The sequence below is a fragment of the Nelusetta ayraudi genome, unplaced genomic scaffold, assembly GCF_046127955.1.
Source record: "Nelusetta ayraudi isolate G7.1 ecotype Tasmania unplaced genomic scaffold, CSIRO-AGI_Nayr_v1 ptg000018l, whole genome shotgun sequence".
Classification (NCBI taxonomy): domain Eukaryota; kingdom Metazoa; phylum Chordata; class Actinopteri; order Tetraodontiformes; family Monacanthidae; genus Nelusetta; species Nelusetta ayraudi.
In genome coordinates, this window is record NW_027466068.1 from 1,718,041 (window position 1) to 1,745,537 (window position 27,497).

At 48.3% G+C, this 27,497-nt stretch overlaps 2 protein-coding genes and 1 long non-coding RNA gene across 3 annotated transcripts in view; 1 reads left to right on the forward strand and 2 right to left on the reverse strand.

The window, feature by feature from the left end:
- LOC142887826 (uncharacterized) overlaps positions 1 to 12,784 on the forward strand; it is a 179,986-nt gene extending 167,202 nt beyond the window's left edge. The window contains exon 2 of the long non-coding RNA XR_012926602.1: positions 12,557 to 12,784. This is a non-coding gene — a long non-coding RNA (uncharacterized LOC142887826). The remainder of the gene's footprint in view (positions 1 to 12,556) is intronic.
- On the reverse strand, positions 196 to 4,336 carry tmem119a (transmembrane protein 119a). Its single transcript, XM_076025695.1, has 2 exons — positions 3,531 to 4,336; positions 196 to 1,807 (listed from the first exon to the last, which is right to left on the reverse strand). Exon 2 carries the CDS (start codon positions 1,794 to 1,796, stop codon positions 1,068 to 1,070), a length of 729 nt encoding a protein of 242 aa, XP_075881810.1. The 5' UTR covers positions 1,797 to 1,807; positions 3,531 to 4,336; the 3' UTR covers positions 196 to 1,067.
- Positions 5,082 to 27,137, reverse strand: LOC142887816 (coronin-1C-A-like). The gene is made up of 11 exons (XM_076025688.1): positions 26,970 to 27,137; positions 18,589 to 18,785; positions 14,573 to 14,695; positions 11,624 to 11,753; positions 11,240 to 11,421; positions 10,506 to 10,625; positions 10,204 to 10,308; positions 9,407 to 9,552; positions 8,634 to 8,691; positions 8,315 to 8,539; positions 5,082 to 7,175 (listed from the first exon to the last, which is right to left on the reverse strand). Exons 2-11 carry the CDS (start codon positions 18,781 to 18,783, stop codon positions 7,056 to 7,058), a joined length of 1,404 nt encoding a protein of 467 aa, XP_075881803.1. The 5' UTR covers positions 18,784 to 18,785; positions 26,970 to 27,137; the 3' UTR covers positions 5,082 to 7,055.
- Between the last annotated feature and the right edge of the window lie 360 nt (positions 27,138 to 27,497).

Here is a 27,497-nt window from a genome sequence, read left to right on the forward strand (position 1 = left end):
GCACTGTGGCCTTCATCAAGAACTTTATTGAAGTGGGGGAGAAGAGGACAGGTGTCTCCTACAGACGGCGCTTCTCACATTCTGCGTACAAGACTTGTCAAAAGTTCCAACCTGTAACTGTACATCACGTGTGGATTTAGATATCAGAGAATAAAATAAAGAAGCTTTGTTTTTTTTTTCTTCTTCAGCAAAATGACTTCAAGCCTTTGACCATGAAAAAAAAAACATTGAAACATACATTTAAAACAAAACGTTTGATATCTTCTGAAAAGGTTAACTTTTACGGAAACACTTTGATCCTGATTCACAAACCTCTCAAACTAAAAATCCCTTCATTATGACCTTACTAATACAAAAGTAATAAAATAAATATGTAGATATATAGATAGGTAGGTTTAGGCACATTGTTGCATCAGCTGCCTACAGATGACCAAGTTGACCTGATGGTCTAAAACGATGTTAATTTGTGGTTTGTAAAGTACAATATAACATGACAGTAAATTACATAATAGGAACAAAGACGAGAAAAAAGGTAAATGTTCAACAGGTTTTATATTTTTCAATTTGTCGACTAGCAGGTCGTCCTCTGGAACCTCACTGGCTTCTATTTTTAGCAGCTAAATAACAGGAGACGCTGCAGGGCCCACGCCGTGGTGTACAGCGGAACACAGCCTGCAGGGGGTGTCTGCGAGCAGCCACGTCTCATCACGAATCCTGCTTTAAAACAACCTTCCCTTCCCCAGCCGTGTACAAATGAATCTTTTATATTTCTTACTTCACTTATTTTGAGGTGCAATAGACATTTAGATAGCTAATCTTCTGTTTTCACTCCCACTCACTCTTTCTTACCATACAGATGATGGGATGCCAATATTTTTTTTACATGCCTGTTAAGTTTTTTTTTTTGTTTTTTTTAACTTTGTTGTTTGTCAATTTAAAGCAACACAACATAATTTTTCTCGACAGAAATGCTGACAATGTTTTCTTTGCATGGTGTCGCTTTAACGTTTCACATCCACAACACATCATGACAATGTCACACACGCTAACGTGCTCTCCTCTGCCTCCTAGTGGTGAGCCTTCTTCAAATGGCAGGTGCAGACTGGCTGTGCGGAGCTGGAGCTGGAGCTGGAGCTGCCACTGCTGCCACTACTGGGCTTCCCCTGGTCCCGGACCTGCTCCCGCTGCTTGACCTCCTCCACCTCCCGGACCCTGCGCACCTTGACGTCCCTCCCCCGCTCCCCCACTAGGGCCTTGGAGGGCGTGCGCAGGTGTTTGGGGGAGGCGGAGCCCTGCACCTGCAGTTGGACTCTCTTGACGTGCTCCACGGAGAAGTTGGGCCTCTCCAGGAACTCTGCTGATGTCTGGCGCTCGGAAGTGGGCTTCTTGCTGGACGGGTTGGGGAGGGGCTTGTAGGCCTCCAGCTTGCGCTTGTGGCTCATGGCGGAGGCGCAGCAAATGATGAAGACCATGACAATGAGGAGCGAGGTCACCACGATGATGATCAGCAGGTTCTCCTGCAGGAAGTCCACCAGGCGGCTCAGGACAAAGTCCTTCAGCCGGGTGACGGTGGTGGCGAAGCTGCCCAGCAGGTCGGGAGCGGCGGTGGGTGTGGTGGGCTGCTGCTGGGCGGGGCCTCGGGTGGAGAAGGAGGCCGGGAGGAGCAGCTCCAGCTCTGCCTCGTCACCGCTGCCTTCTTCCGACACGCTGGAGAGCAGCGGAGAGGCGAGGCAGGCGCAGCAGCAGAGCCAGAGCAGGGCCACAGGGGCCAGCAGGGGCGCCAGACGCAGCGTCATCGTCTCTCCTTCTGCAACAGCAACAACATCAGAGTCAGTGAAGAACTGGAGAACAACCACCACTAGGTGGAGCCACTGGGTTCCCTCTAAATGTGTTTAGTGTTGTCAATGATGCTAATGATGATCCCCGAGCCCTCCTGTTCCAATGTTCTACTTCATCTACATCTATTCTGAAAATAGGTGCTGCAGTCTGGCCCCATGTTTCTGTAGCAGAACATCAGCTCCAACACTGGGCCCAGTCAGTCAACCAGACTGGTCACTGGGGATACTGGTCTCCACTCCACCCCCCATCAGAGGGTTGCAGGGCCTCTGCAGAACCTGAACTCCTTCCTCCAGTCTGCAGTCAGGCTGCGAAAAAGCACAAAACACTGAGAACAAATGACGAGATGATGGAGATGTTCCTCCTTGATGTGCTGCTACCCTCTGGGACTCATAGAGTTCTGAATCTGAATCCGAGAACATACGAGGCCCAAGTCCTCCAAACATGCAACTCTGTTGTCTTGTGTTTGAATCTTTTCTCTGGGTTTCTCTCTCTCTGGGTCTATTTTTGTGGCCACTACTTATGGTGGGCGGTGGCAGCCAGTTTGGCTCTGGAGTCCTTATAATTTGGGAGCTGGAGGGGAGGCCACCCATCAGCCACACCAGAGGGAGCGCTGTGGCTGCTGCTGCCCCTATATTTACTGCTGCCGCTGCTGCTGTGGCCTGGTGAGCAGTAGCAGCAGCAGCGGCAGCAGTGACCTGAAGAAGATGTTTTAGGAAGGGTATGAGTGACCCTGAACGTCCAGTCCTCCCCACCCCCCTCTCCCACACCTCCCCCATCCATTAACCCCTCTTCCCCCACTGCCCCACTCCTCCCCCCACCTCCGTCACATCTCACCCTCCGTCTTCGCTGCTCACATCTTTCAAAACGTGCTGAATCTCTGCATCGCTGTGTAATTATCCAACAACAAGGTTCTAATCATCCCACTGATTGACAGCCAGCACAGGAGGAGCCTCAGACGTCCAGCCAGCACCGGAGGAGCCTCAGACGGCCGGCTGGACGTCCAGCGAGGTCCTGATCCGCCTCCCTCCCCCACCTCCTCACCACTGCAGCCAATCATTAACAGTTGTTTCCCCCACTGGAGCGGCGCCACCTGCAGCTGAAGGTGCCCAGACACCACACACACAAGCAGCCCGTCTCGAATTGCTCATTACGCACAGACGCTGCAGGAATTTTCCCCTCAACATGATGGATGGTTTATGAAAGGTGGTAAAATGCGACTGAAAACCAACAAGTGGAGATGGTTGTTTTCACACACAAACCAGATATTGTGTGGCCAAAACACTGCAATATGATCTCTGACACACAGGTGTTATTTTAAAATGCAAACAAATGGTTTTGAGGGTGACTGTTGTAGTGCTGCGTGAAGGAAATACCTGCATTGTAATTTAGTCATTCATTCTGGGAGAAAGTATTCTTTCTTTTGTTCCAGAATTTTTAGTAAGTACAAAATGGACCAATTTTCAAGAAAATGATTTCTGCCCCAAGCTTTCAGGTGTACAATGTGAGGAAGAACCAGCGTTTTTTAGTAAGAGGGCGTCAAACACTTCCATCCCACAGTTTTAGACAACTTTTGTGCAAGTTGGTGTAAAAAAAACAAAACAAAGTTCATTGCGACTGACAGACACCACGATTCTCCTCCAAAGACACAACAGCCACTTCAAATGTGTTTCAAAGTGTGGAGTTTTACTTACAGAAAGAGGCGTCCTGATTTCTTTATCCGTCGACGTCCAAGAGAGCGAGTGAGGAAGTGAGAGAGGGAGGGATGAAGTGCTGAAGAGGAAAGTAAGAGTGAGCGCCTGCCCACCCCACAAAGTCACATCCCTCCGTTCCTCTATTTCCATCCCTCCATTTCCAAACCTCTCCGCCCAGTTGTCCTCCAACCTCCCAGTCTCCACCCGGTTGCTCCTCCTCACATTCCACTTCGTTTATACTCTTCATCAGCACATAGTCAGCGCTAATCTGAAGAAGCAGATGTGATTCCGTGTACTCTATTTCTATGCATCAAATAGTGCAACTCAAACGCTCTCAAACTAGACGCTGCTCAAAAACGTTTCTGCAGCGATTCATTGAAGAAGAAACCTGGCTGAGCCGCAGGTGTGCGTTGCTCCACTGGCACTGCTGTGTTTGAGCGACCTTGGTGATGTTGATCCACTCCATCACTTCCATGTTGGAGGGATATTTCTGTCCCTGGTGGGCCGAGTCCTCAGCCTCCCAGCTGCTCTCTGTAATTAAGCCCTGCGTTATTACAGCCTTCACAGGCCTGTAGGGGCAGCGCAGAGCAAAGAGCAGCTCTTTGATCCCAAAAACACATGTACGCAGTATAAACTCCACCGTCTCTCATCACTGCTTTCCTGGAGATCCTAAAACATGTGGCTTCGTCTATTTCAGGCGGCTCACGACTCGCCTCCCTCCATCCTCCGGTGGTGACCACCAGGTTCAGACTTTCCAGTGTGAACCTGCTCACAATTCACCTGGATCAGAACACCACACGTTAAGAGAAAGAGTGTTTCAAACAACAAACTGCTGCAGTCTGGCTCCATGTTTCCCTCCAGCTGCAGCAGCAGAACATCAGCTCCAATACTCGGCCCAGTCAGCCAGCCAGACTGGTTCCAGTGAAACCAGCTGCTAACAGGATGCTGGTCTCACAGGTCACACAACTAAAACTGAGTTGTAGCTTCTGCCTGATGCTCAGCGTTTGGACAAAGACGCATCAACAGGGTCTAATATGTCATTTCTATCATGATTCGACTGAAACACGTGGGAGGCTGAGGTCTTGGATGTGGAAGCTGATTGGCTGTGGGGTCACCGTGGTCACTTCAAACAAGCACCCCTAGCTGGTCTGATGATGAACATTGGTGCAGATGATTCATGAAGGCATCCAACCTTCACTAGAACCTGACACGTTAACCGGGGTGCCGTGCAGGGTCTGGCAAGAGACTTTGGGATTTTCTGCAGTCTATTATGACCCCAACCTCCTGGAAAAGCATACCCTTTGTGATGTCACAAAGGGCAGCAATACCTCTGCTAGTTGAGTGAGCTCCCAACCCCAACTGTACCCTTCCAAACAGTGTCAGTAGAAATAGAGTTTTGAAACGAGACACTTTTGTGCACAAATAGCATGAAAACAAGTTGCAGACACCATCAATGTTCATCCTCACGATGTTCTGACCCGTCACATTAAATAACATCTTCATACACAGCAAGAAATAACATCCTTCACAGAAACAATCAGTACAATCAGACCATTTTAAAAATTCTTTATTAAATTTTCTTATAATCAATGTTTGATACTTGAAGCAACAATAATGAAAGAAAAGTAGCGCAGACGTGATGAAGTCTGAACCAGGTTGATCGCTCTGATTCTCTGACTGGATATTCTCACAAGCTCGGACATTTTTTTTTTTGTTGAGGTTCTGCTGTTGTGGTGATGCATTATGGGTAGAGGTGCAAGGACCACAGACATGGAGGAACTAAACAACAAAGCAACATTTAAAACAAACCCACCTCTGATACAAACCCCCTCTGAAGCACAACCACCAGAAACAGTTATTTACAACTCTCTCATTCTCATCTCTCCAAACCCTCAACCTCAAGCATCCATCCATCCATCCATCCATCCATCCCTCACAGCTCATCTCTTCTACCTACGTTGTCCCTTTGATCACCATCTTCTCCACTGCCGCTCCTCAAACCTCAGCTACAAAAACTATTTAACAGTCTCAATTCAACAATTCACACTCCACCCATTTCTATCCCCCCCGTCCCGGCATTCGCTGCTTCAATCTCGGGTTGAAACACACGTGTGTGTGTGTGTGTGTGTGTGTGTGTGTGTGTCACACACTCAGCATCTCAGGGTGGCTTTAAAACCTAGACACCTTTCAACCTCCTCCCTCCATCACATTCTGACAAAACTTAAGACCCCTCTGCTCAGGCCACCTTCATGACCTTCAAGGTCTCCACTGTGATGGTGACGAGTGATGAAGGCCAACCAGAGGCTGAACACCACCGTCTGGACTTCCTGCTGGGAAGGAAGTGGAAAATGGGAAAAGAAAATTCCAAGGGAGAATTTTAACCACGTTTGACAGCTGGAGCAAGGAACAGGTTCAAATGACCAGCTACACTCCTCCTCATCATCATGTCATTTCATCATTTCATCATCTCCTCACCCCCAACATGCAGTAGAGCAGCAGTAGCTCCACAGAGCCTCTCTCCCTCTCCTCTAGATCCAGAGCTTCTTTCCAGAGCAGAAGGTGGACACACATCTTCACATTTTCCATTTTCTCTCTTTCGTCTTTCTTTCACCAGCAGGTGGTGAAGTCACTGACGGTGGATGACTTTATGTCTCACTACCAACAAAGGGCAGTTTGGTGAACAGTGTGTTGAATTGGAGTGATGAGCTCACGGTACGAAGTGACATGAGGAGGAGAATAACTGGGAAAATAGGGAATGTGTTGGTTTTTTTTTTGAAGGTGGAATGTTGAGTGAGGCGAGGAGGATGTGAACTGCAACCAGCTATGCCTCCACACTGAACTAATGGTCCTCCAACTCTTCAAGGTCGCCACGGCAACCTGGAGATGACTCATGTCTGCTTTCAATTAAAACATCCGTTTATTTTTCATTTATTGGTCAATTTTACCTTCCTTAAAAAAAGTCAAAAAAACAAACTGTGCTTTTCCCATTTGCATCCTCACAGAGAGAGAGAAAGAGAGAGAGGGAGGATGAAAGAGGGGGAGAGAGAGAGAGAGCGAGAGGAGTGAACAGAAATCATTTGGCAACATATTTCAGTTTCTGGTTCTATAAAGTGAAACAATGAAACGCTGCTGGTCGCTAATTAAAACATCCTGTTGGTTGTGATGGTCAACCAGGAAGCGACTCACTCCAACCAGGAAGTGACTCGCTCCAATAAACGACTAAAATGCAAACAAAGAAAAGAGTAAGACTTTCTAACGCAAGATATAAAATGGGCGTGGCACAGTCAAGGAACCAATCATTGGTCACCAGGAAAGCAGAGAGCGTCGAGCGCTAACTTAGAATTTAGCGCTCAGTTAGCGTGTACTGATCCCAACTGTGCGTCTGCAGGGGTCAGAGGTCAAGAAAGAGTTCATGTTGGAATGTTGCCGCAGACGAAACACTGTCCTGGAGACAGGCACCCCACCCCACCCACCCACCCCTCCAGCCAATGAGACGTCCTGATGCTGCCAGGTGGGCGTGGCCTCCTAGACGCCCATGTTGCCAATGTGCTCCTCCAGCTTGATGATCCTCTTCTCCTGGCAGCTCACCATCGCCTTCAGGGACTTGATCTCGTTCAACAGCTCCTCCAGCTGGCCCCCCGACTTCTGCAGGAGGAGAGAGAGACAGGAGGGAGGCGGTCACACATCCAGTCGTGTGTAATCCACTAGTCATGTGCAATTCAGCAGTGTGGTCCTGTCACCAGTTCCACTGCAGTACAAATACAAATGTAACTAAACTGTCATACACACACATATACCATTGGCATCAGTGTCGTGGTATCGGCACGTACTTTACCAGTACAGTACTGAGCCCTGGGAGCGGTACCGATACCTGGTACTGGTACAAGTGCAACTGAGTGCACCTGTGTGTCTAACCCAGGTGTGGGCAAACTATGGCCCGGGGACCATATGTGGCTCGTTCAGCTTTTTAATCCGGCCCTTAAACCGAATTTGAAGAAATTATATTAATAGTCAGTCAGTCAGTCAGTCACAAAATAGCTGCATTTCATCCAGGTTTTCAGAGTCACTTCAACAAAGAGCTAAACACCCTGGTGGGGCTTCAAAGACACCGATTTGGTTGCAACTTTGCTTTGCTTCATTTTCAATTGACATTAAAGCAACACGTTTTCTACATATCCCATTTGTTCCTCCCATCACGTGGCTCACTAAAACACCCCATCCATCTGCTGCTGCTGCTCCAGCCCCTCTGGCACATTTTACAACCAGTTGTGGCCCCACCAGTCAAAAGGTTTATCTATTAGTCCACCACCTGGAATAAAATATCAAGAATTTGGAAAAAGTGCCAGGTGGCATTGGAAAGGTGGGGCGGGGGTTGCGCTTTGATTACAGAGCAGAAATGTGAGGAGTCACATGACCTCAGGGCTTCTGGTGGGGGGGTGATGTGGCACCACGCCCAGCAGTGGTGGCGGCACAACTCTGAGTTTGTAGGGCAGCCACATCTGAAACCACCTACTGAGGCTGCTTGCTTGCTAGCTAGCCACACACACACACACACACACACACACACACACACACACACACACACACACACACACACACACACACACACACACACACACACACACACACACACACACACACACACACACACACCTGAGATCAGTAATCAGGTCAGAAGTGGTATTGTTTTAAATAAAGTTCTACTAAGAGGAGCAGTTGAACTGCTGGAGCCGTGAAGCAGTCAGTCAGAGGGACTGGATCTAGTTTCTTAGAAAGAGACTTACGTTGGAGACGGTGGACGACGCGGCCTTGGCGGAGTTCTCAGAGTTCTTGCATTCCAGGACGTTCCTCTTGACCACCTTCAACTCTCGGGCCTTGGTCGGAACGTAGGCCTCCTTCAGCGAGATGAGCTGCGGCTCCCCGTCACGGCCCTCGAACCACTCCTCCGCCTCCAGGGCCGGTTCCGGTCCGGCCGTGTTCGGGTACAGGTCGTCCTGGAACAGGTCCGACTGCGGGGGACAGAGGGGAGGGAGGAGGGAGGTAAGCCAACGGGTGCATCCGTGTGGTTGCAGGTGCAGCTCCAGCAGCAGCAGCAGCACTGACCTTCCTGGGCACCGTCATCACGATGGGCTCACACTTCCTCTCCAGCAGCTTGTAGAACCTGGCCGGACAGACAGATGGTTCAACACACTTCTATCACTGAGCGCCAATGAAGCTTTAGTGCAGGGGAGTCCAAACTACGGCCCGCAGTCCATTTTTATTTGGCCCGCAAGAAATGTTACAAATAGAATAGAATATGTCCCGCAATTCAACTTTTGCCTGAGTGTATTGCACTTCTTTAGGTGAGTAAAAAATATATTCCACAGTACCCGTGTGTTAATAAGCATGCATGTGCAGGTACACATGCGACAAATATCAATAATGCGCATCAATTCTGTCACTACCCTGCTTTTGCGCGCCACTTTCTTCTATGCGTTTTTCTTGTCAACACAGAATACACACCGCTGTGCACAGCGTACCCAGCGCAATTTACCCGTCCCATTTTCCCCTTTGTTGTTTTTTCTCTGTACTGTAAATCTTCTGTCTAAGAAGAAATCTGAGGCTGCTGTTCTGAGAATGAGCTACCAAAGCTTTTTCTGAATAAATCAATAAAGATCCATTTATGGGAAGCTGTGATGAAGGCAGTTTTGTCTTTAATTATATTCAATAATATAACATATTTGACCACTTTTAATTGATTTTTCTAACTTACTAACCAGCCCCTCCTATATTTTTATGTATGTGGCCCTCAGTGAAAAAAGTTAGGACACCCCCGCTTTAGTGGTTTGGTTCTGCCTCCTAGTGGTGGACTCAGGAACTGCGCTGACGTTGCTCACCGAGCGATCTCACACTTGTTGACGTCCAGACCCGTCTTGGGCATGTAGCCCATCCCCCGCTGGGGCTCCTTGGAGCTGTAGGTGCTGAGGTAGTGAATGAAGGGAGACTCATCAGTCACCTCGAAGTAACGGATGCTGCTGTCACCCTGAGGGAGGAGCGGGAAGAGGAGGAGGAGGTTGGACGAGGAGGAGGGAGAAGGAGAGGCAGCAGTTGTTTTAGTTCCACTGGAGAGAAGCAGCAAACTCACTGCAGCCACACAGTAGAATCATATGGTTGTTAATATGAAAGAAGGCCAGTCTCCAGGGTGGGATTGAAGCCCACCACAGCTGTACAGAACCTTCTGGGATGTGTTGGGAAAGCCATTACTAAATATGATTCACACATCTATTGACAAAGGAACACTCAATGCAGGTGTTACGGCCTTAATATGTGTACTTCCGAAACCTAATAAGGATCTTTGTCAGCGTGGTAATTATAGGCTCCTCCCTCTTTTTTAACAGTGACGTTAAACTGCACGCTAAGATACGATTGGAGGTCAACCTTACAGAATCAATAATAACAACCAGGGGTACCCGACAAGGCTGCCCCCCTTTCACTAGAACCTCTGGCTCAAAAAGTTTGACGACATCCATTAGTGCAACCAATCACTTTCTGTAAATCACAACGACGGATGTCGTTATATGCTGATGATACTTTATGAGGGTAATTCAGGCATGTTTACGTTCTACATTTGATTAATTTAGTGCAATTTCACGGGTGAGAAAATAACAGTGAGGAGCTCAACCAGGTGAGTTACCTTCCCACACAGGTAGACCACGCTGGTGTCGGGGTCGTAGAAGGGCAGCAGCACTCCGTTACTGGTGTCAATGTCCAGCAGGTGCATCGGCTCATCCATGTTTTTCTGCACACACACACACACACACACACACACACACACACACACACACACACACACACACACACACACACACACACACACACACACACACACACACACACACACACACACACACACGGTGAGTTCAGGTTCAGTCTGGAGGCCTCAGACCAGAGCAGTGACGGTGAGTTCAGGTTCAGGTTCAAGGTGCAGTGGCTCACCATGTTCCACAGCGCCAACTGCCTCTCACTCATGCGGCTGAAGCCAGTGGTCAACAGGTTGCCGTCAGACATGAAGATGACTCTCATGGGTCTAGCGCCCTCGTGTGGCTTCTCCTTCTCCTGCACAGCACAACAGAGCGCAGTATGATGACGTCAGCAACCTCTCCAACTCACAGGCTCCTAAAATCACTGTGTTACCGCTTCCAATTTGAACTCATTCACTCATTGAATTCATTAGAATGAGGTTAAACGTAGTTATGATCTTTCAATCTGTGTCGTTGGACATTTTCAAGAATAGCAATATAGTACAGCGGAGACAAAATACGGCCTGGGGGCCATATACAGCCCAATAAGCTCTTTAATCCGGCCCTTAAACTGAATTTGAAGAAATTATAATAATAGTCAGTCATAAAATATCTGCATTTCCTCCATGTTTCCAGTGTTATTTCAATAAAGAGCTAAACACCCTGGTGGGGCTTCAAAGACACTGATTTGGTTGCAACTTCGCTTTGCTTCATTTTCAATTGACATTAAAGCAACACGTTTTCTCCATATCCCATGATAGATTGTTTCCTCCTATGAGGTGGCTCACCAAAACACTCCAGCAATCTGCTGCTGCGCCCCCCCCCCCCCCCGGCACATTTTACAACCCACTGTGGCCCAGCAGTCAAAGAGTTTGGGGCGGAGTCAAAAGACTGTAGGTGGAGGTTGACACACACACACGCAGAACTCACAGCGATGATCTTCTCCTGTCGAGGGTCAATGACTCTGATTGTTTTGTCTTTGCAGGAGGTGCAGATGAGGCTGCCGTTGCGGTTCCAGCAGACATTGTAGATCATGTCGGGGTGCTGGTCCTCTAGCGTGATCATGGCCTCGCCCGTGCCCACGTTCCAGATGACAATCTGGTTGTCACAACCTGGAAACACAGGCGGGAATAAATGGGAAATAACTGTCAGCTTTTGTTGGGGAAAGACTCAGAGAGGTGGGAGAACATGGAGCTCCTCCTCCTCCTCCTCCTCCTCCTCCTCCTCCTCCTCCTCCTCCTCCTCCTCCTCCTCCTCCTCGAGAACTCAAGACTCGACAAGCTTTCCTTCACTGTGCCACCCCAGACTTCGTACCTGCACTCAGGAGGACATTGCGGGCCGTGGGGTGCCATGTGATGATGCCAACCCGTTTGGAGTGGTGCTCCAGAACCACCACCGGTGTCGACAGCGGGGTGAGTAGACCGTTCTCAGGAATTTCCCAAACCTGGTGAGGAATTAAACACACACACGAACACAAAAAGATTGTCAATGGAACAACAAAGTACCTGAAGGCCTCACAGACATAAAAAACAAATAAACACAAAAAACAGTAGGGCAGTATTACTACAGAAATACTGAGTGAGGTAGTTGCCAAAACCATCCAGATGGGGGCAGTGGTGAATAAGAACTGAGTCCCACACTCACACCAAACGTGTCAAGACAGATGGGAAACAGCGGGTTGGCAGAATGAAGCAAAGTCGTTGCATGTTCACTTTGTAAAAACAACACAACGGCAGCCGTAGAAAAACACTAAATCAGGATAATGATAAAAAAGAGCATTGAAAAGTTTTAGACACACTGACTCACTTCTGCTTTGACCTCCATGACATGCAGCTTTAGGAAACAATGATCTCAACTGCTCTGCGACCATGATGACGGAGATGTGTTGAACCAGCAAGGGACATTGTAGCGTTTCATGACTAAACCAGTGTGGCCCTCTAGTGGTTGGATGAAAGATTTCCCACTGATTCATTACAACTGATTGACAGAATTCCATGTGTGCATCCATCCAGCGTGAACACACTAAAAGTTTTAAATAGCCTCAAATATAAAACACGACGCTTTGTTGACAGTTCAGCACAAAGCTTGTTTTTAATAGCAATTTTATTGCATCCAACTTCTGTCAATAATGATGGCCACATATTGCACACTTGACATTCATCCTCTAACATCACATTCAGTGATAACTTAAGGGCAACAACTCTCTGCCATCCTTTTGACAATCCTGACGATTCACTGCATTGGCAGAATTAGTAATAAAATGTCTCAATACATCTGTAAATGTCCATCATTGAAACAAAGCCCATGTTCAAAGAGGTGAATGCCCTCATTGCACCCGTTATTAGTTCAGATATATCTTGGAATGAAGTGTAATTCATGTTGTGATGCTGTCAATACTGATCTAATAAAGATGAAATGTGGCTCAGCATGAAGACAGGACCTTCAGGTGTGGAGGTCACAATTTCCACAACAACATCATCAACAACAACAGGGGAGGGGGAGGGAACTGAGTGATGTCACGTCTCACTACCCAAATAAGGACATTCAGCTGAAAACACAAAGACTGCAAGTCTGAAACAGTCAGTGAGCTCAGCTCAATAAACATCTCCATCATTCCGCAGCTCTGAGTCCTGCACATGGTAGAGTCTAATCTGATCCAGAGGGTGAGAGGGGGGGGGGGGGTCCTCCTCTGCCCAGGAGCACAGGAGAATGCAGGAGCATGCAGGAGCATAGTCCTCCTCTGCCCAGGAGCAGCAAGAGCACAGGAGAATGCAGGAGCATGCATGAGCATGCAGGAGCATAGTCCTCCTCTGCCCAGGAGCAGCAAGAGCACAGGAGAATGCAGGAGCATGCATGAGCATGCAGGAGCATAGTCCTCCTCTGCCCAGGAGCACAGGAGAATGCAGGAGCATGCAGGAGCATAGTCCTCCTCTGCCCAGGAGCACAGGAGAATGCAGGAGCATGCAGGAGCATAGTCCTCCTCTGCCCAGGAGCAGCAGGAGAATGCAGGAGAATGCAGGAGCATGCAGGAGCATGCATGAGCATAGTCCTCCTCTGCCCAGGAGCAGCAGGAGCAGCAGGAGCAGCAGGAGCAGCAGGAGCACAGGAGAATGCAGGAGCATAGTCCTCCTCTGCCCAGGAGCACAGGAGCATGCAGGAGCATAGTCCTCCTCTGCCCGGGAGCAGCAGGAGCAGCAGGAACACAGTCTAGGGAGACCACTCCATGGACATGTATGGTCAACCAGGACTCCATGGTGATAGAGGCCTACCCTGCTATGAGTCACGTAGTGGCAGCTACCTTCCTCACTGAAAGGCAACAGCAAATTGAGGACCGATAAGGATTTGTAACTTGTTGTCTTCAGGGACTGACCATTCAAGGCCTAGAGCAGCTGCAACCCTGCAGGAGAAGGTGACCTCCCCAACCCGGCCTACAATTGTTGCACGTTCTGAGGGTGCACAGTCAAGTACCTCTCCCATGGTTCGTCTCTCGAAAGCATGTCGAGGAGTTCAGGACTCCCGTGGAGAGACGTCCAGTGGACATTGGTCCACACCAAGAGCTCCCTCGTGACTTCGTCAAGACAACGGGACCTCAATCCTCCCTGATGGTTTATATAGGCCACAACCATGGTGCTGTCCGACCACACCAAGACGTGCTGGCCTTCCAGGGATGGAAGAAAATGCCGTAGAGTCAGGCGCACTGCCCTGAGCTCCAGAACGTTGATGTGATGGAGAGACCATGGGGGATCCCAGCGGCTGTTGGCTGCCACACCCCTGTATACCACGCCCCAAGCCCACAGAGAAGCATCGCTGCACACCAGTTCCCTGCGTGTCGCCCTGCTGAGTGTTATCCCTGACTCCAGAAAGGAGCGGGTATGCCAAGCCGACAGGCCAGAGCGAGAACACAGATCGGCGACTGTGGCGCTGTGGATCCAGCTTGTGGACGTTGAACCAACACTGTAATGGCCTGAGAAAAAGGAGGCCTAAGTGGACCAGCGACGAGGCTGCTATCAGCGAGCACAGCAGGTGCTGGGACTCCCTGACGGACACCATGTGGCCTAGCCAAAAACCATGCAGGAGCAGCCGGAGCAGCAGGAGGAGCAGGAGGATCAGGAGCACAGTCCTCCTGCTGCAGGAGGATCTTGGTTCTCAAGCACCACAGTGTGCTTTAAACCACCCCTGGGCTCATTAAACTGTCAGCTTTACTGGAGGAAGAGCGAAGGTGGGAGGGAGGTGGAGGTGGGGGTTGGGGCGTGTGATCCTTACCATGATGGTGCAGTCCTCAGAGGAGCTGGCGATGACATGGTCATTGTGAGGACACCAGTCCACATCCAGAACTGGACCTGTGTGACCACACACTGTAGGGTAGGACTTATCAATACGACCCGTCTGCAGAGAGGGGGGGGGGGTGGGGGAGAGAGAAAGATTATTATTAACTTTATTTTTTAGATGACTTACTGATTATTTTCCAACAGTGAACACATTTGGAAACAGTTGATTGAGAGAAAATAAATATTAGTCCCGCGTCATCATTCCCAGTGTGGTGGTCGGCTGCCACCAGGTGGAAACTTCACCTGATAACTGGCCTCCCTAAAGGCCCAACAGCTGTCAACTCCACAACTGAGACTGGATGGAGTCTCCTTTAGACTGACAGTCAGCAGCACACACACACACACACACACACACACACACACACACACACACACACACACACACACACACACACACACACACACACACACACACACACACACACACACACACACACACACACACACACACACACACACACACACACACACACACACACACACACACACGTTCCAGTCTGCAGATGAAATGAACACCTGTGCAAACTCAGCCATATTTATATATTGATGCTTGTTGCTGGTAGGATGATGAATGTGCGCTGCCCCAATCAATCAATGAGTCAATAGAAATGAGGGCGTGGCCCCACAGGAGGGGGCTACAATGACATGCTTGGCTGTGACTGTCACGTTTCACCTCCGGTCTTCACTGCTGACCAACAACAAGCAGGTTCCACCAAACATCTCTGTTCCATTGTGGTTTCAAAGTGGCTTTGACTCAGAGTGGACTGAGACACCTCAGCCATATCCACCACAGCAGATGGATGGAATCTTTCCCTCCATCACAGTCCAGAATGACTATGGAGATGAAAGAATGTCCCCAGGACCTCCATAATCCACAAACAGGCCAGTCAGAAGTGGCTGAAGATCAGCTTAGGGTCAGCGTTCCCCTGAACACCTCCGTGGTCGACACGCCGCTGTTCAGGAATGTTTGAGGACCACAAAACAACAAGTTGCATAGCAACCAGAGCCACAGCAGAAGACCATTGAATCATCATGCAGCAGCAGCCCCATATCGGCGGATGGGAAGAAGGCTGAAGTGCAAAAGAAAAAAGATTAGCAACATTCCCTGAAGGTAAAGACAACGTTCTTCTCTTCCATACTGAGGCCTCCAGCTTCCTCTGCTCAACATGTGACACACACACACACACACGCACCCAAGTAGATGGTGCAGAACTCTAGGAGGCTGGAGCTGCAGCTGCTGCATGGCCTGCATGTCAACACCAGTTCTGAGTTCTGGTGGCCCGGATCGGCCCAGAGGACAGAACAGTGTTCCCTCTCAGTGTGAGCAGCTCCGACGGCTGCTGGTGGCAGATGATGCTTCTCAGTCGGTTCACACCACTCAAGTCTCAAGAAAACACATGAAATGTTCACTAGTGAGGAGGTGAAACTGGGAGGTTTTCTCCCCCCCCGGTGACTCTGACCGGGACCATCCCAGCACAACAATGCAAACTGCTCAAACTGTGCAAACAAAGGGAAAAAAATAAGCAGTCAAACAGGTTCATCACAGCAGCTTCATGGTGAGAGACTCAAATTATATTCCAACAGTTAAAATAAACTGCTGTAGCAAAGCCTTTGAAACAATGACAATACAGCTACTGCAAATGCAAGCAGTTAATAGTGAATGAACGTATCTATATCTATATATCTATACATGTCAAAAAAATATATTCTGCCGCTGTGTGCTTCAGACACCACCTGACACACTTCTCTCTCGCTCTCTCTCTCTTTGTGGCTGCTCCTCATTTTTCAGCCTATCCCAAAATTCGCCAGTGTGCCGACACTCTGCTGAGCAGCCAATCACAGCGCAGGGAAGAAGCAGCCTGGGAAGGCTGTCAGCCAGGGAGCTGTGAATGACCATATATGGTAAAATCTGCACTCAGCAGGACGGAGCAGCAGCAGCAGCAACAGCAGTGAAAGCAGCGAAGGCAACACCACATTCTGGACGTCTTGGAACACAAACCAGAAACCCGAGTGAGATGTTGAGCCCATCGCAGCTCAGTCAGCAGCCACACCGCTGCAGTAGGGACAATACACTGCACACGCCCAGGGATCCCCGCACCAGAGGTTGGGCACCGAGCACTGGGTGAATAGTGAAGTGAAAGACTGGATCCAACAGTCTCCCAGCTGACGTGTCTTCCCGTGTTTAAAGCACGAATGTGCAACATGACATGAAGCCATGAAACTCTGCTGCTATGCTAAAGTTGAGGTCAATCCATAAATAGGCAAAATAAAATCTAATTTTAATTTAAAAAAAAAAGTGACAGTTAAGTGAGCAAAAAAGGTGCAGATTCTACATTATGAATACAGAGCACGGTTTTCTTACTGAAACAATGGATTTCTACACAAGACGTGGAAATCACAGCTATGATTTTGAAGTATGTTCTTGGAGGACTTTCCAAACTATGGCCAGAAGCTTCCAGAGTAATGGTGTTCATGAAGGTATACATGAATCCAGTTTGGAGAGGACGGAGACATTGAAGGCACAAGTCAAAGAAACGACAGGGTGAGCTGAACATCTGAAGGTCTCTCAGTCAATCTCAGTGACGGGAGAAACCAGCCACGATGCTGCTGAGTCACAGCGCCCTCTCCAGCCTCCCTCCAGTGTTACACACCGACGGCGCCACTGTCCGACTCACTCCGGTCAGGTTGCACAGCCACCACTACCATTACCACCACCGTGTGCATCTCTGTCACCGACACACGTGCATTGGTTGCAAGAGTTGCTACTAAAAGCTACAAAAAATAAACACAGTCATTCAAACGGTTTGTTTGGCAGAAGACAACAGACAGCACAACTGCATATGGATTAAATCCGTACGCACACACACACACAATCTGTCCATCCCAGCGAGGGCAGAACTGACAAAAGGCCCGGGTGGAGGGAGCAGCAGAGGCAGCTGGTGGAGGTGTGACAGATGCAGCCACAGATTCGATGAGGAGGAAGGAGGAGGAGGGGAGTGTTGAGACCGTGAGAGCAACAATAACACCAAAACAAAAAGAAAGCTGGACCAGGAGTGAATGAAAACACAAAGAGATAAAGTATCAAGAGAGAACATCTCCATTAACACATCCCCACAGACCCTCCATAGAGGGACCCTCCATGGACACTTCACAGATCCCTCCCACCACCACTACCACAAAAACAAACCAAAAACAATAGAGAGAGAGAGAGAGAGAGAGAGCGAGAGAGATTGCAGCTCAACCTCCAGTGAAACACTGTACTGGGTGAGGTGCTGACAGTGGTGAGCAGTGCCATGACAGGCCTGACAACTCAGAGCCCAACAGCAGGGGGCGCTCATCTGCCAGCAGTTCAACACTGCCACTAGATGGCAACAGAGTGTTCAGGCCCAAAGACCAGAGTCCAGAGTGGAACACAGACACCAGCGGCGATGGAGCCCAACTCAGCCAGGTGGGGGCGTTAGTCACCCAAACCACTGTTTAAACTGGAACCTCCTCAACATCGGCCCGACCCAGTTCTAGTTGGAGCACACCGACTCCTTATAAGGAGGCGAGGAGAGCGAGAGGGGGGGAGAGAGAGAGAGAGAGAGAGAGAGAGAGAGAGAGAGAGAGAGCGCTTCACCAGGAAGCATTGTGTGTTTTCCACATCAGACTGTGTGAATCAGCGGCTGGTCAACATTAAAGAAGCCAACAAGCAGCATCAGCAGTGAAACTGGAACAAACCACTGCCAGTGAACACAACCAATCACAGCGGGGCATCAGTGGAAGAGGAGGAAGCGATCCAAATGGTGCTTGTGTCTGTGTGTGTATGTTTAGCAGAAGAAAAAAAAAAACGAGGCAATAGCTATAATGAGCCAATCAGGAAGTTCTGCTTTTCATCCTCCAAGTCTTGAATGCACCCATGAGTCCAGTGAGACATCAAGACTCCATCCCATGATCCTGGGCATAAGGTACCTTGCTGAGAGGAAGGACCAGGAAGGCTCCTCCCCCGCTGGCTTCCACGATGATGGCCACGAACTTGGGGTTGACGGAACAGAAGGAGCTGTCCCAGGTGACCCGGGACACCCGGATGTCGTCGTAGCACTGGTCGTTCTTGGCCGCCTGGCCGAAGACGTGTCGAAACTTACTGACTCGGACGCACGGCTTCATGTCTGAGGAGGGAGAAGGAGAAGAAGCAGGGTTAGATAGCTAGTAGCGAGAGGGTCCGAGGTAGGAAGAGTCAATGTAGAGAAAAAGGAAACATGATGGATGTGAAGAACAACACAGAAACACTTTCTGACTGGACTGTCCCACTGACCAGCTGTTTGACCATCTGAAATACTGAAACCATTCACTGTGGCACCAGAACCAGCACGCTCAGAACCATCCACGCCAACAGGAAAGTAGGACACATCCAGTCCAAACACAAACATACTTTGGGGGCTTTGCTCAGCTATAACTGCACCAGGACCAGAACCTGCTGGCAGCAGAGAAAGTTCTGAAAAACACAGTCTCTCGGTGCTGGACTCACAACCACAGACCATTTCAAGATAAATCAGAACCGGCCAAGTCCAGAAGCAGCACCAGAGAAAACCTCCCAATCCCACCTAGAACCTGATGAATGGCAAGAGTGTCCTAACGAGCCGACCCGTCTGCAACACCGGCCTACAAACTGACGTACACCCTTCTTCACTCAATGAAGGGATATGTTTTTATTTCAAGGGAACTTTAACCTGATCTTGAGTCTCAAGGTCACCGTGTGGAAGATTTACCCAACCATAGAGATGAACCACTCGTTTCTTCAAAACACCAATACACACTGCAGCTTCCTCCTGCTTTCACAGAGTGCGAGGGGGGTTGGTGTTGGTGGCTGGCTGGGGGGTGGGGGGTAGAAGGTGGGGCTGATTTCAACACAGATGAGTCAGCGCCACCATCAGGCAGGAAGCCACCAGGAAAACTCTAGGATACATGGGGACTTTAGCATGAGGCAACCGAGACAATAGATTGTCTTCCCTCAGGCACACATTCCTGTCTTTGCACCCCGCCCCCAAAACCCTCTACCCCTCCCCCAGCCCCACCCTTTACCCACAACACAAAGAGCTGACACGCCTGCCAAACACTTGGATCTTCAATGGTTCCAACTAAAACTCAACCTGGGGGATTCAGCCCGCAACTTGTCAAATTTCCTTTGAAAATTGAAAAACAACAATTCAAAATATAACAGCTTAACCAACCCAACTGTAGACATGCATTTAGTAAACAGGATCATTGGAAGCCCTTCTGATTGGTCAGAAGGATACATCGCCAAACCCAAACCATGGCTGGCCCTACTCTTGTACAGACACTGCAAACATGGAAAACAAGGAGAGCAAACAATGGTTGTTAAAGCTTTATGGAGGGAGGGGTGGGACACGCACGCGCCCACACACGCGCACGCACGGTTGTAGTTCTCATTAGGACGTTGGTACATCTTCTACCACCACATGCTGACTGCAGTCTTTAGAACACCAACAGCACTTTATCAATGAGATGTGGCATTTCCATGAGCGCAACCTCTCCTTCTCTGAGGCTTCATTAGGAAGGACGCACCAAGCACCGATCTCGGGGGAAATGACACGTGACCTATAGTGACACCCTGAAGATCACACTCCACTCATCAGGCGCTAATACAAGAATAAAAAGATCGACCGCAGCTCTTGGTGTCGTTTGACACGAGGGATCCAGACAGACCTGGGCGCCCTTGGACCATCGAGTCTGCTGGTGCTCCAGCACATGGTGAATGGTCTGGCTGGGCAAGGGAGCGGATTTCAATATTAGTCTTGATGTTGGCTTCCCAGAATTATACAAGGTAAAATACTGTCATTATGCAGCCAGCATATAGGCAGGCAGCAGGTGTTTTTTCAGAACGGCTTCTGCCAGATGGTGGCCCTGTTGGACTGGTGAGGCCACAATTGGTTGTAAAATGTGACAGAGACCGGAGCAGCAGCAGGTTGATCGAGTGTTGAGGTGGTTCACCACCTCATAGGAGGAAGAAAAATCTATCATGGGATATGTAAAAACCATGTTGCTTTAATGTCAATTGAAAAATGAACAAGTGTTACAGTAAAATCTGTGTCTTTAAGCTCCACGGTATTTAGACTCTGAAAACAGACATTTTACGACTGAATTAATTAATATCCTTCCTTCAAGTTTCGTTTCAGGGCCAGATTAAAAAGCCGTAGTTTGCACACCCCTAAGTTAAACACACTGTGTTTACATTGCTTAACTCCAATAACACTTTAAATAATCGTGATTACAAGCCACATCTCAAGTGTCCTCTCGCAAATGCCAACACAACAACACTGAAAGTAGGAAGCATGTGACAAGTGTTCCAAAGTTGCGCCTGCAGCAGTGAACACCGTCACCAAAAGTATCTTGTGTAAGCAGACCAATGCAAAGGGTGAAGTGGAAAGAAGTTTCAAACAATTGCTGTGTCTCAATTCAGGTTCTGCACCCTTGAGACCAAGTGTCCTCCGTCTGAAGGAAGCGTTTCTTAGAGTTCCCAGCCTACAAGGACGGACCAAATCCCGCCTCCCCGGTCACCACTCAGGACGGTCTAGCCTTCGGCTTATTTCCTGGTTGCGTCACCGCCGTTCCCTCCGGCTGGCCAACCCCGGAAGTGACGTTTTTATAGTATCACGCTAACCATTGGTTCGCCATCTAACGATGCCGTTGAATGTTCAAATAAATACAAACCCGATGTTAAAACTGAATATTTTATGTGAAATTTAATACTTAAATTTATACGAAGTGTCTTTGCCAGTACATGCCACTAATTTCTGCTGACTTCCCAGGATCCCACGATGCTTTGCAGCTGCACGCAAAGCATCATGGGATACATAAGTGCGCGAAGGATAGTAGCGGTGCATCCTTGGAATCGGCTAAAACGAGTGCGTATTTCCAAGTACGCATATTGAGCGTCCTAAGCACCCTTGGGAATTGGGACAAGCCTTCGCACAGTGCTATGACGCAACTTCCTTTCAAAACGCGTACTTCAAGGATGCAGACCCTGAATTGAGACACAGCAAATGTGAGATGTTGATGAGGGCCAGAAGAAGCTGAGCCTGATGCATGGAGACAGAAGGAGCCCAGAGCCTGAGGACTCGACCAGCAGGACACCGACATCGTCTCCGTTTCACTTCCTGAATACGCATGTCAGAATTCTGCAACAAGCTAGAATATGGGGTCAAACTCTGGCCCGTGGGCTAAAATTTGACCTGAAGTGTCATAGCCAGCCCATGAGGCCCAATACACAATCAATACAAGAGCTGCTATTATACAGCACATGTACTGTGATTACTACAAATCCCAGAATGCTGTGCTGCTCAATTAAGACGGGCCGGTGATTGAAGGATATTATTATTACGACTTCATTTAATGTTGCTATTCTATTTTTAAATGCAATATCAGCCCATGGAAAAAGGTCACTGTTGAAATTTAAATCAGAAGGCTGCAAACAAAAAAAGAGGCATGTGATTTTTAATTACATTTTATTTATTTCTGTTTTTTCAATTTGAAATTGTATTTTGCATGTGTGCAATATGAAGTTATTGACTGTTTATTATGAAGCTTTGTTTTGATCCATGTTCAGGTTGTTTGGCTCCACATAAAAAGGTTCACTGTTCTATCTGAAGGGAGATTAGTTCAATCAATATCAATGTTGGACCAACACTTTGTCCTGGTTTGGCTTTTTTTTAAGCCCTGCTGAGTGTTTGAGTTTGACTCCCCTGAGTTCGAGGGAAAACAATTGTCAAACTTTTGCTTATGAACACCATGTATAACACATTAAAACTTATATTACATCAAGTTTCTCCAACAATCCGACAGGGCGACGGAAGAAGGAAAAAGCAGCGTAGGTTCTTCCACAGCGTCAGCGAGATTAACGATGTTGCACAACCAGTCGACCAACTCGTCGCTGCACTTTACTGCACAAGAGCTGACCTGCTTGACGGGCGCAGTAAAGGTGGGCGGTGGTGGTGGTGGTGTGCTGTTGGATCCTGCTGGATCCTGCCCCGGGCAGGGCGTGATCTCTCTCTCTCTCTCTCCCCGACATGTCGCTGCAGCTCACCGCTGCAGCTACAGTTTAGAACTGCAAACCTTTAGATTAGTTCAGGATTTGCAAACAGGGACGCAGATAAAAACGGCCGTTTATGACTCAAGCCATAGATGATAACAGATTTATTTTAGACAAGCTAGTAATGGGAGTGTGAGACATGATCACTTATCAAGACTGCTGGCAGTCCTCGAACAGACTGGATCAGCAACTGTTACATAAGTCCCTTTTTTTGAACTGCAAAGTTACTTCCTGTTATTATCTGGGCCTCTCTCTTGAAAAGCAGCTGCAGTCCAGTTGCAGTATGCGCTGCCTGTAGTCACACGTCATCAACTGCACGTTAAATCTCGCACTTGAGTTGTCCTGTGGAACGGCTGCAGCGAGAAATTCAAACTTGCAGTCATGCACATATACATAAATTAAAGAGACTGTAAAATGGAAATACTGCAATCACATGACACGGAGCAGCGACTGCTTGCGTCTCATTTTTGTTTTTTGTTGTGCTATTGTGCTATTTTATATTTTGGCAGTAAATACTAAAAGCAGATGGAGTGGGGGTGTTGGGAGTAGGGAAAAGAAAAGTATCATAACATCTTCCCGTTTCCCTTTTGAACTGGAGCTTTATTCACAAAGCGACTTGAGGCAGAATTATTTAATTTATTATTATTATTGTTTTTTTGTTGATAATGTTGTCATGTTTAAATGATTCTACTTTATCGCTTTAAACATGTTCAACAAAAAATTCTAAATAAATAACTAACTAACTTTGTAAGCAAGCTTCACCAGTGCACTTTTCTTCCGAGGCTGTAGCTTTGTGAGGATTGCAACCAGCTACGTTAGCATTAGCCAGGCCAACAAGGTCAATCTCCACAATTTATTCTACACTTTTACACATGAGACTCAACCCAAATCCACTTCCTGTCCCCAAGGCCAAGGGCCACCATTGTCATCAGATTCCAGCTACATTCCTGCGTTGCTGTGTGCAACAATGAGACGAGGTGTATCCTCACCTCTCTTCAACCCCGACTGACCACGCAGCATTCGCACCCAATTTGAGTCATAGCAAAGAAAATTGCACCATACATTGCTTTCTGCAGGGCAAGCTGTTACACTCTTTTTATAATTTGGAGGGAAAATGAGATTTGCAAGACACAAGAACAACGTGAGTCATACTCCAAGTCAGACAAACTGCTTTTAGAAACAATTCATTCGCAGGAAATGAGGCGCATGATAAATGTGTGGATATTTAGTTTGAAGAAGCGGAACGTTGAAGAAACACTTGTGAAAAGAACTGGAATTCTATGTACTTTGAGTGAAGGAGTGCTTTGAGTGTGCTAGAACGTTAAACAGAACTACATTAATATCACATTAATCCAGGTTTCATTGCTTACTGTGGAATCTGTTTGACAAAAGGTGCTAAAACAATGCGGGGTAAAACTGGGGTCGATGTTTGTCCACTCATCAACTCTGATCTGGAAAGGCAAGCTAACGGTTGCTAACCATGGTCTGAGCATGTTAGCTGTCTCAGCTGAACACTGAAAGTATAATTCAGTGTATTGAATCAAACTGCACAACCATTAAGTGCAGTGCAAGTCCTTACGGTCTTGACTACAGTGTCCTTTGTCACCAGTTAGGACTGTTTATCTGCTATGAATCTGCAGGAGTGAACATTACAGCCATTAAGACTTGCAATTGTCTGGTTTTAAGTGTCACAAAGACGAGCATCAGTGAACAGTCAAGTCACCACTTGTCCAGCTCTGATAATGTCATTCATTAGTATTGAGTATATCTGGACAGTGAAGCGTTAACACGAAGTATTGCAACACCTAGTGAATGTGGTGTATAAACACTGTTGACATACAGTGTAGACTTTAACTCAGACTTTACATTTCAAAAAAACCAAACCCTAAAACAAGCCACCGACAGACTCACTTCTGGGTTAATAAACAAAGAAAGGCGCTCTGGATGATCTGAGTATTTGTTTCTAAAGTGGAAGCAGTGAGCAGCACAGATTGAGCCACGTGATCCTCTTAAAACAAACACATACACTGACAGGCTTCGTCAGTCGGTGGTTGTTACTGAGACGCCTCAAATGTCCTCCTGAAAATAAAAATGGTTAAAATCCAAAGTTAAATAATGTTTTAAAGAGAGCAGAACGGTGCATATCAAGAACTTTAATCAAGTCTGAAGGGAGACAACGTGCACAGACATGACTGGACTCCATGTGAGGAATGTCAGACATGTGAACAGAATCCAGTGTTGAACTTCACACTGCTGAAAAGATACCACGTTAAATCAACACACTGACTGGTGGGGGATTTATTATCAACACAACACAACTCAAAACTTTCCAACCGTTTCATTGCAACAACTGAAAACAATCTGATCAGAAAGACAACGTTTAAAGTTGAGAGGCTCAATATGTTGCACACTGCTGACAGCACCCCAGCATGGACAATAAGCAGCTCAGAATGTTCAAAATGCATGACAGACAGCAGAGTCACACAGCAGTGCAGCAGATAGGAACAACACTGTCTTTCAGATCCTCATTGCTGACTTTCCATCTGCTTCCTCATCCACTTCCTGTACCACTCCAGCCACAGGAAGTCAGGCCAGCGCTTCTGAACAGTGCAGCAAGCCAGCAGCATGATCTGCTGTGGTGAACATGTTCAAACACAGCTGTGTCACACCACTGTGTTTGACCCCCAGGGGTCACCTGAAGCCCAATGCAGGTCTCAACAGGAACACTGCTGCAGTGCACAAGATGATTCCACACTCAGGCTGAGGAACCAGCGCAACACAACCACCACACACACCGAGTCCAGCCACAACCAATCAAACTGCCTCGACTGTCATTAAAAACACATAAGCCTTTGAACTATGTGGGTCAACCCTCATCAAGTGGGACTCAACTGATGGAGATTATTGACAACTGTCCAGGAGGAGGCGGAGCTGGGGGAGGAGGCGGGATGACCCTCAGCATCCACTTCACCAGCAGTCTAAAAAGCAGATGATGGCTGAACTCTCCAGGCAGGTTAACTGTGGAGTGCCCGGGGGGGGGTCATCATGTGACCAGACATTCCACCCAGTGACAACAATTAAGAAAACTTAAAAAAAAAAAAACAAAAAAAACACACACACACACACACACAATAGAAAAACTCATTAAATCACATTTTAATTCAGTTGTGTGTTCAAATATAAACAAATCATCAAGGTTTGTTTTAACTGACTAAATGATTAAACACAATGAACTCATCAAAAAATGATTGAGTGAGTGAGGGAGTGTGTGAGTGAGAGAGAGAGACAATAAATGCTAATGTATTCCACAGATAGAAGAACAAAGAGAAGAAGAGCTGGGGAGGGGGGGGGCAATGTCAAACCAGCTATAACTGTAACTTAATTGGGCTTCATCAGAATCAATGAAAGCTGATCAGTGCTGATGGCGATATTGATCAGGTGGAGGTGAACCTCCAAGCAACCTAGTTACCAACTAGTGGAGAAGATGAAGAATAACGGACTACTGGATGAAGTGAAGGAGGTTCAGAGTGGAGGAGATCACAGCAGACTTCTGTCTCCACGTGTTGCTGCTGCGGGAGAAGCGACGATATCAGTAGATGAAGTGATTGCAACCCGGAGGAGATCAATCAAATAATCAGTGAGCGACATTAATGCGCCCCCTTGCCCTCTCGTGGTTTGTCTTCCTATCGGTGTTCTTTCTTTCAGGTCAAATGTGACGTCACATCTGGACGAATGAACTGATTCACAGCGTGGTTTTTTTTTTGTTGTTGTTTTTTTTTTAAAGAGTCTTTGAACAAAATGCTCATCGACACGAACGACATGACGAGACATTTTACGGCGGTGAATGTGACTGGCAGTCCGGATGAAGGAGGTCCAACAGCCGGTCCGGGGACCAGCAGGGCGCGGCTGCTGCTCCAGCGGAGGGTGTTTCCCCGCCGCAGCGCCAACAGCTGGCCGCCCCAGGCACCAGCGCACCTCGGCGGCTACGGCTCGCCGAACCGCCCCGCAACAATACCGAACCGGCCGAACATCCAAGGGGTCGCACGGCGCTTCGATCACTAAAGTTTAAGGAACCGCCGGCTAATGCTAATGCTAGCTAGCTAGGAAGCGCAGTCCACTTCCGCCGGACGAGTCATTCTGGAGCAGGCGCGTGCAGCTTCCGGTCCGGCCAACAACCTTCTCTCCCGAACCATCGGAACAACTGGACCGAACCGGTTCTGACCTGAGAGCCGCGAGGACCTACCTGCTGCGAGGAGGAGTAGAGTAGAGGAGTAGTCCCGAGGAGGAGCCAAGTGGAGCCGAGTCAGAGAGACAAGGAGCAGAGTCACAGAGCGGCCAGATTCCCGGAGCTTCCTGTCTGAGACTGGAGTTGCTACTGCTGCTGCTGCGCCTGCTCTTCCCCTCCTGGCCCCGCCCCTGACATCTAGCCCCGCCCCCTGACCCTGGCCCCGCCCTACAATGTGACAGCGCTGTGTGGATGAGTGACTGTTGACGGACAGCCTCATAAGCCAATCACAGCGGTGGGGGTGGGGTGGTGGGAGACCAGGAACTGTCTCTTATCATCACCGCCTCCACCTTCTCTTCCTCCTCCTCCTCCACCTCTACCTCATCCACCTCCTCTTCCTCCTCCTCTACCTCTACCCCCTCCACCGCCTCTTCCTCCTCCTCCTCCTCCTCCTCCTCCACCTCTACCCTGTCCACCTCCTCTTCCTCCTCCTCCCCCTCCTGCTTCTCCCATCGTAAAAAAGAGCTGCCCTCAGTTTATAGTTTT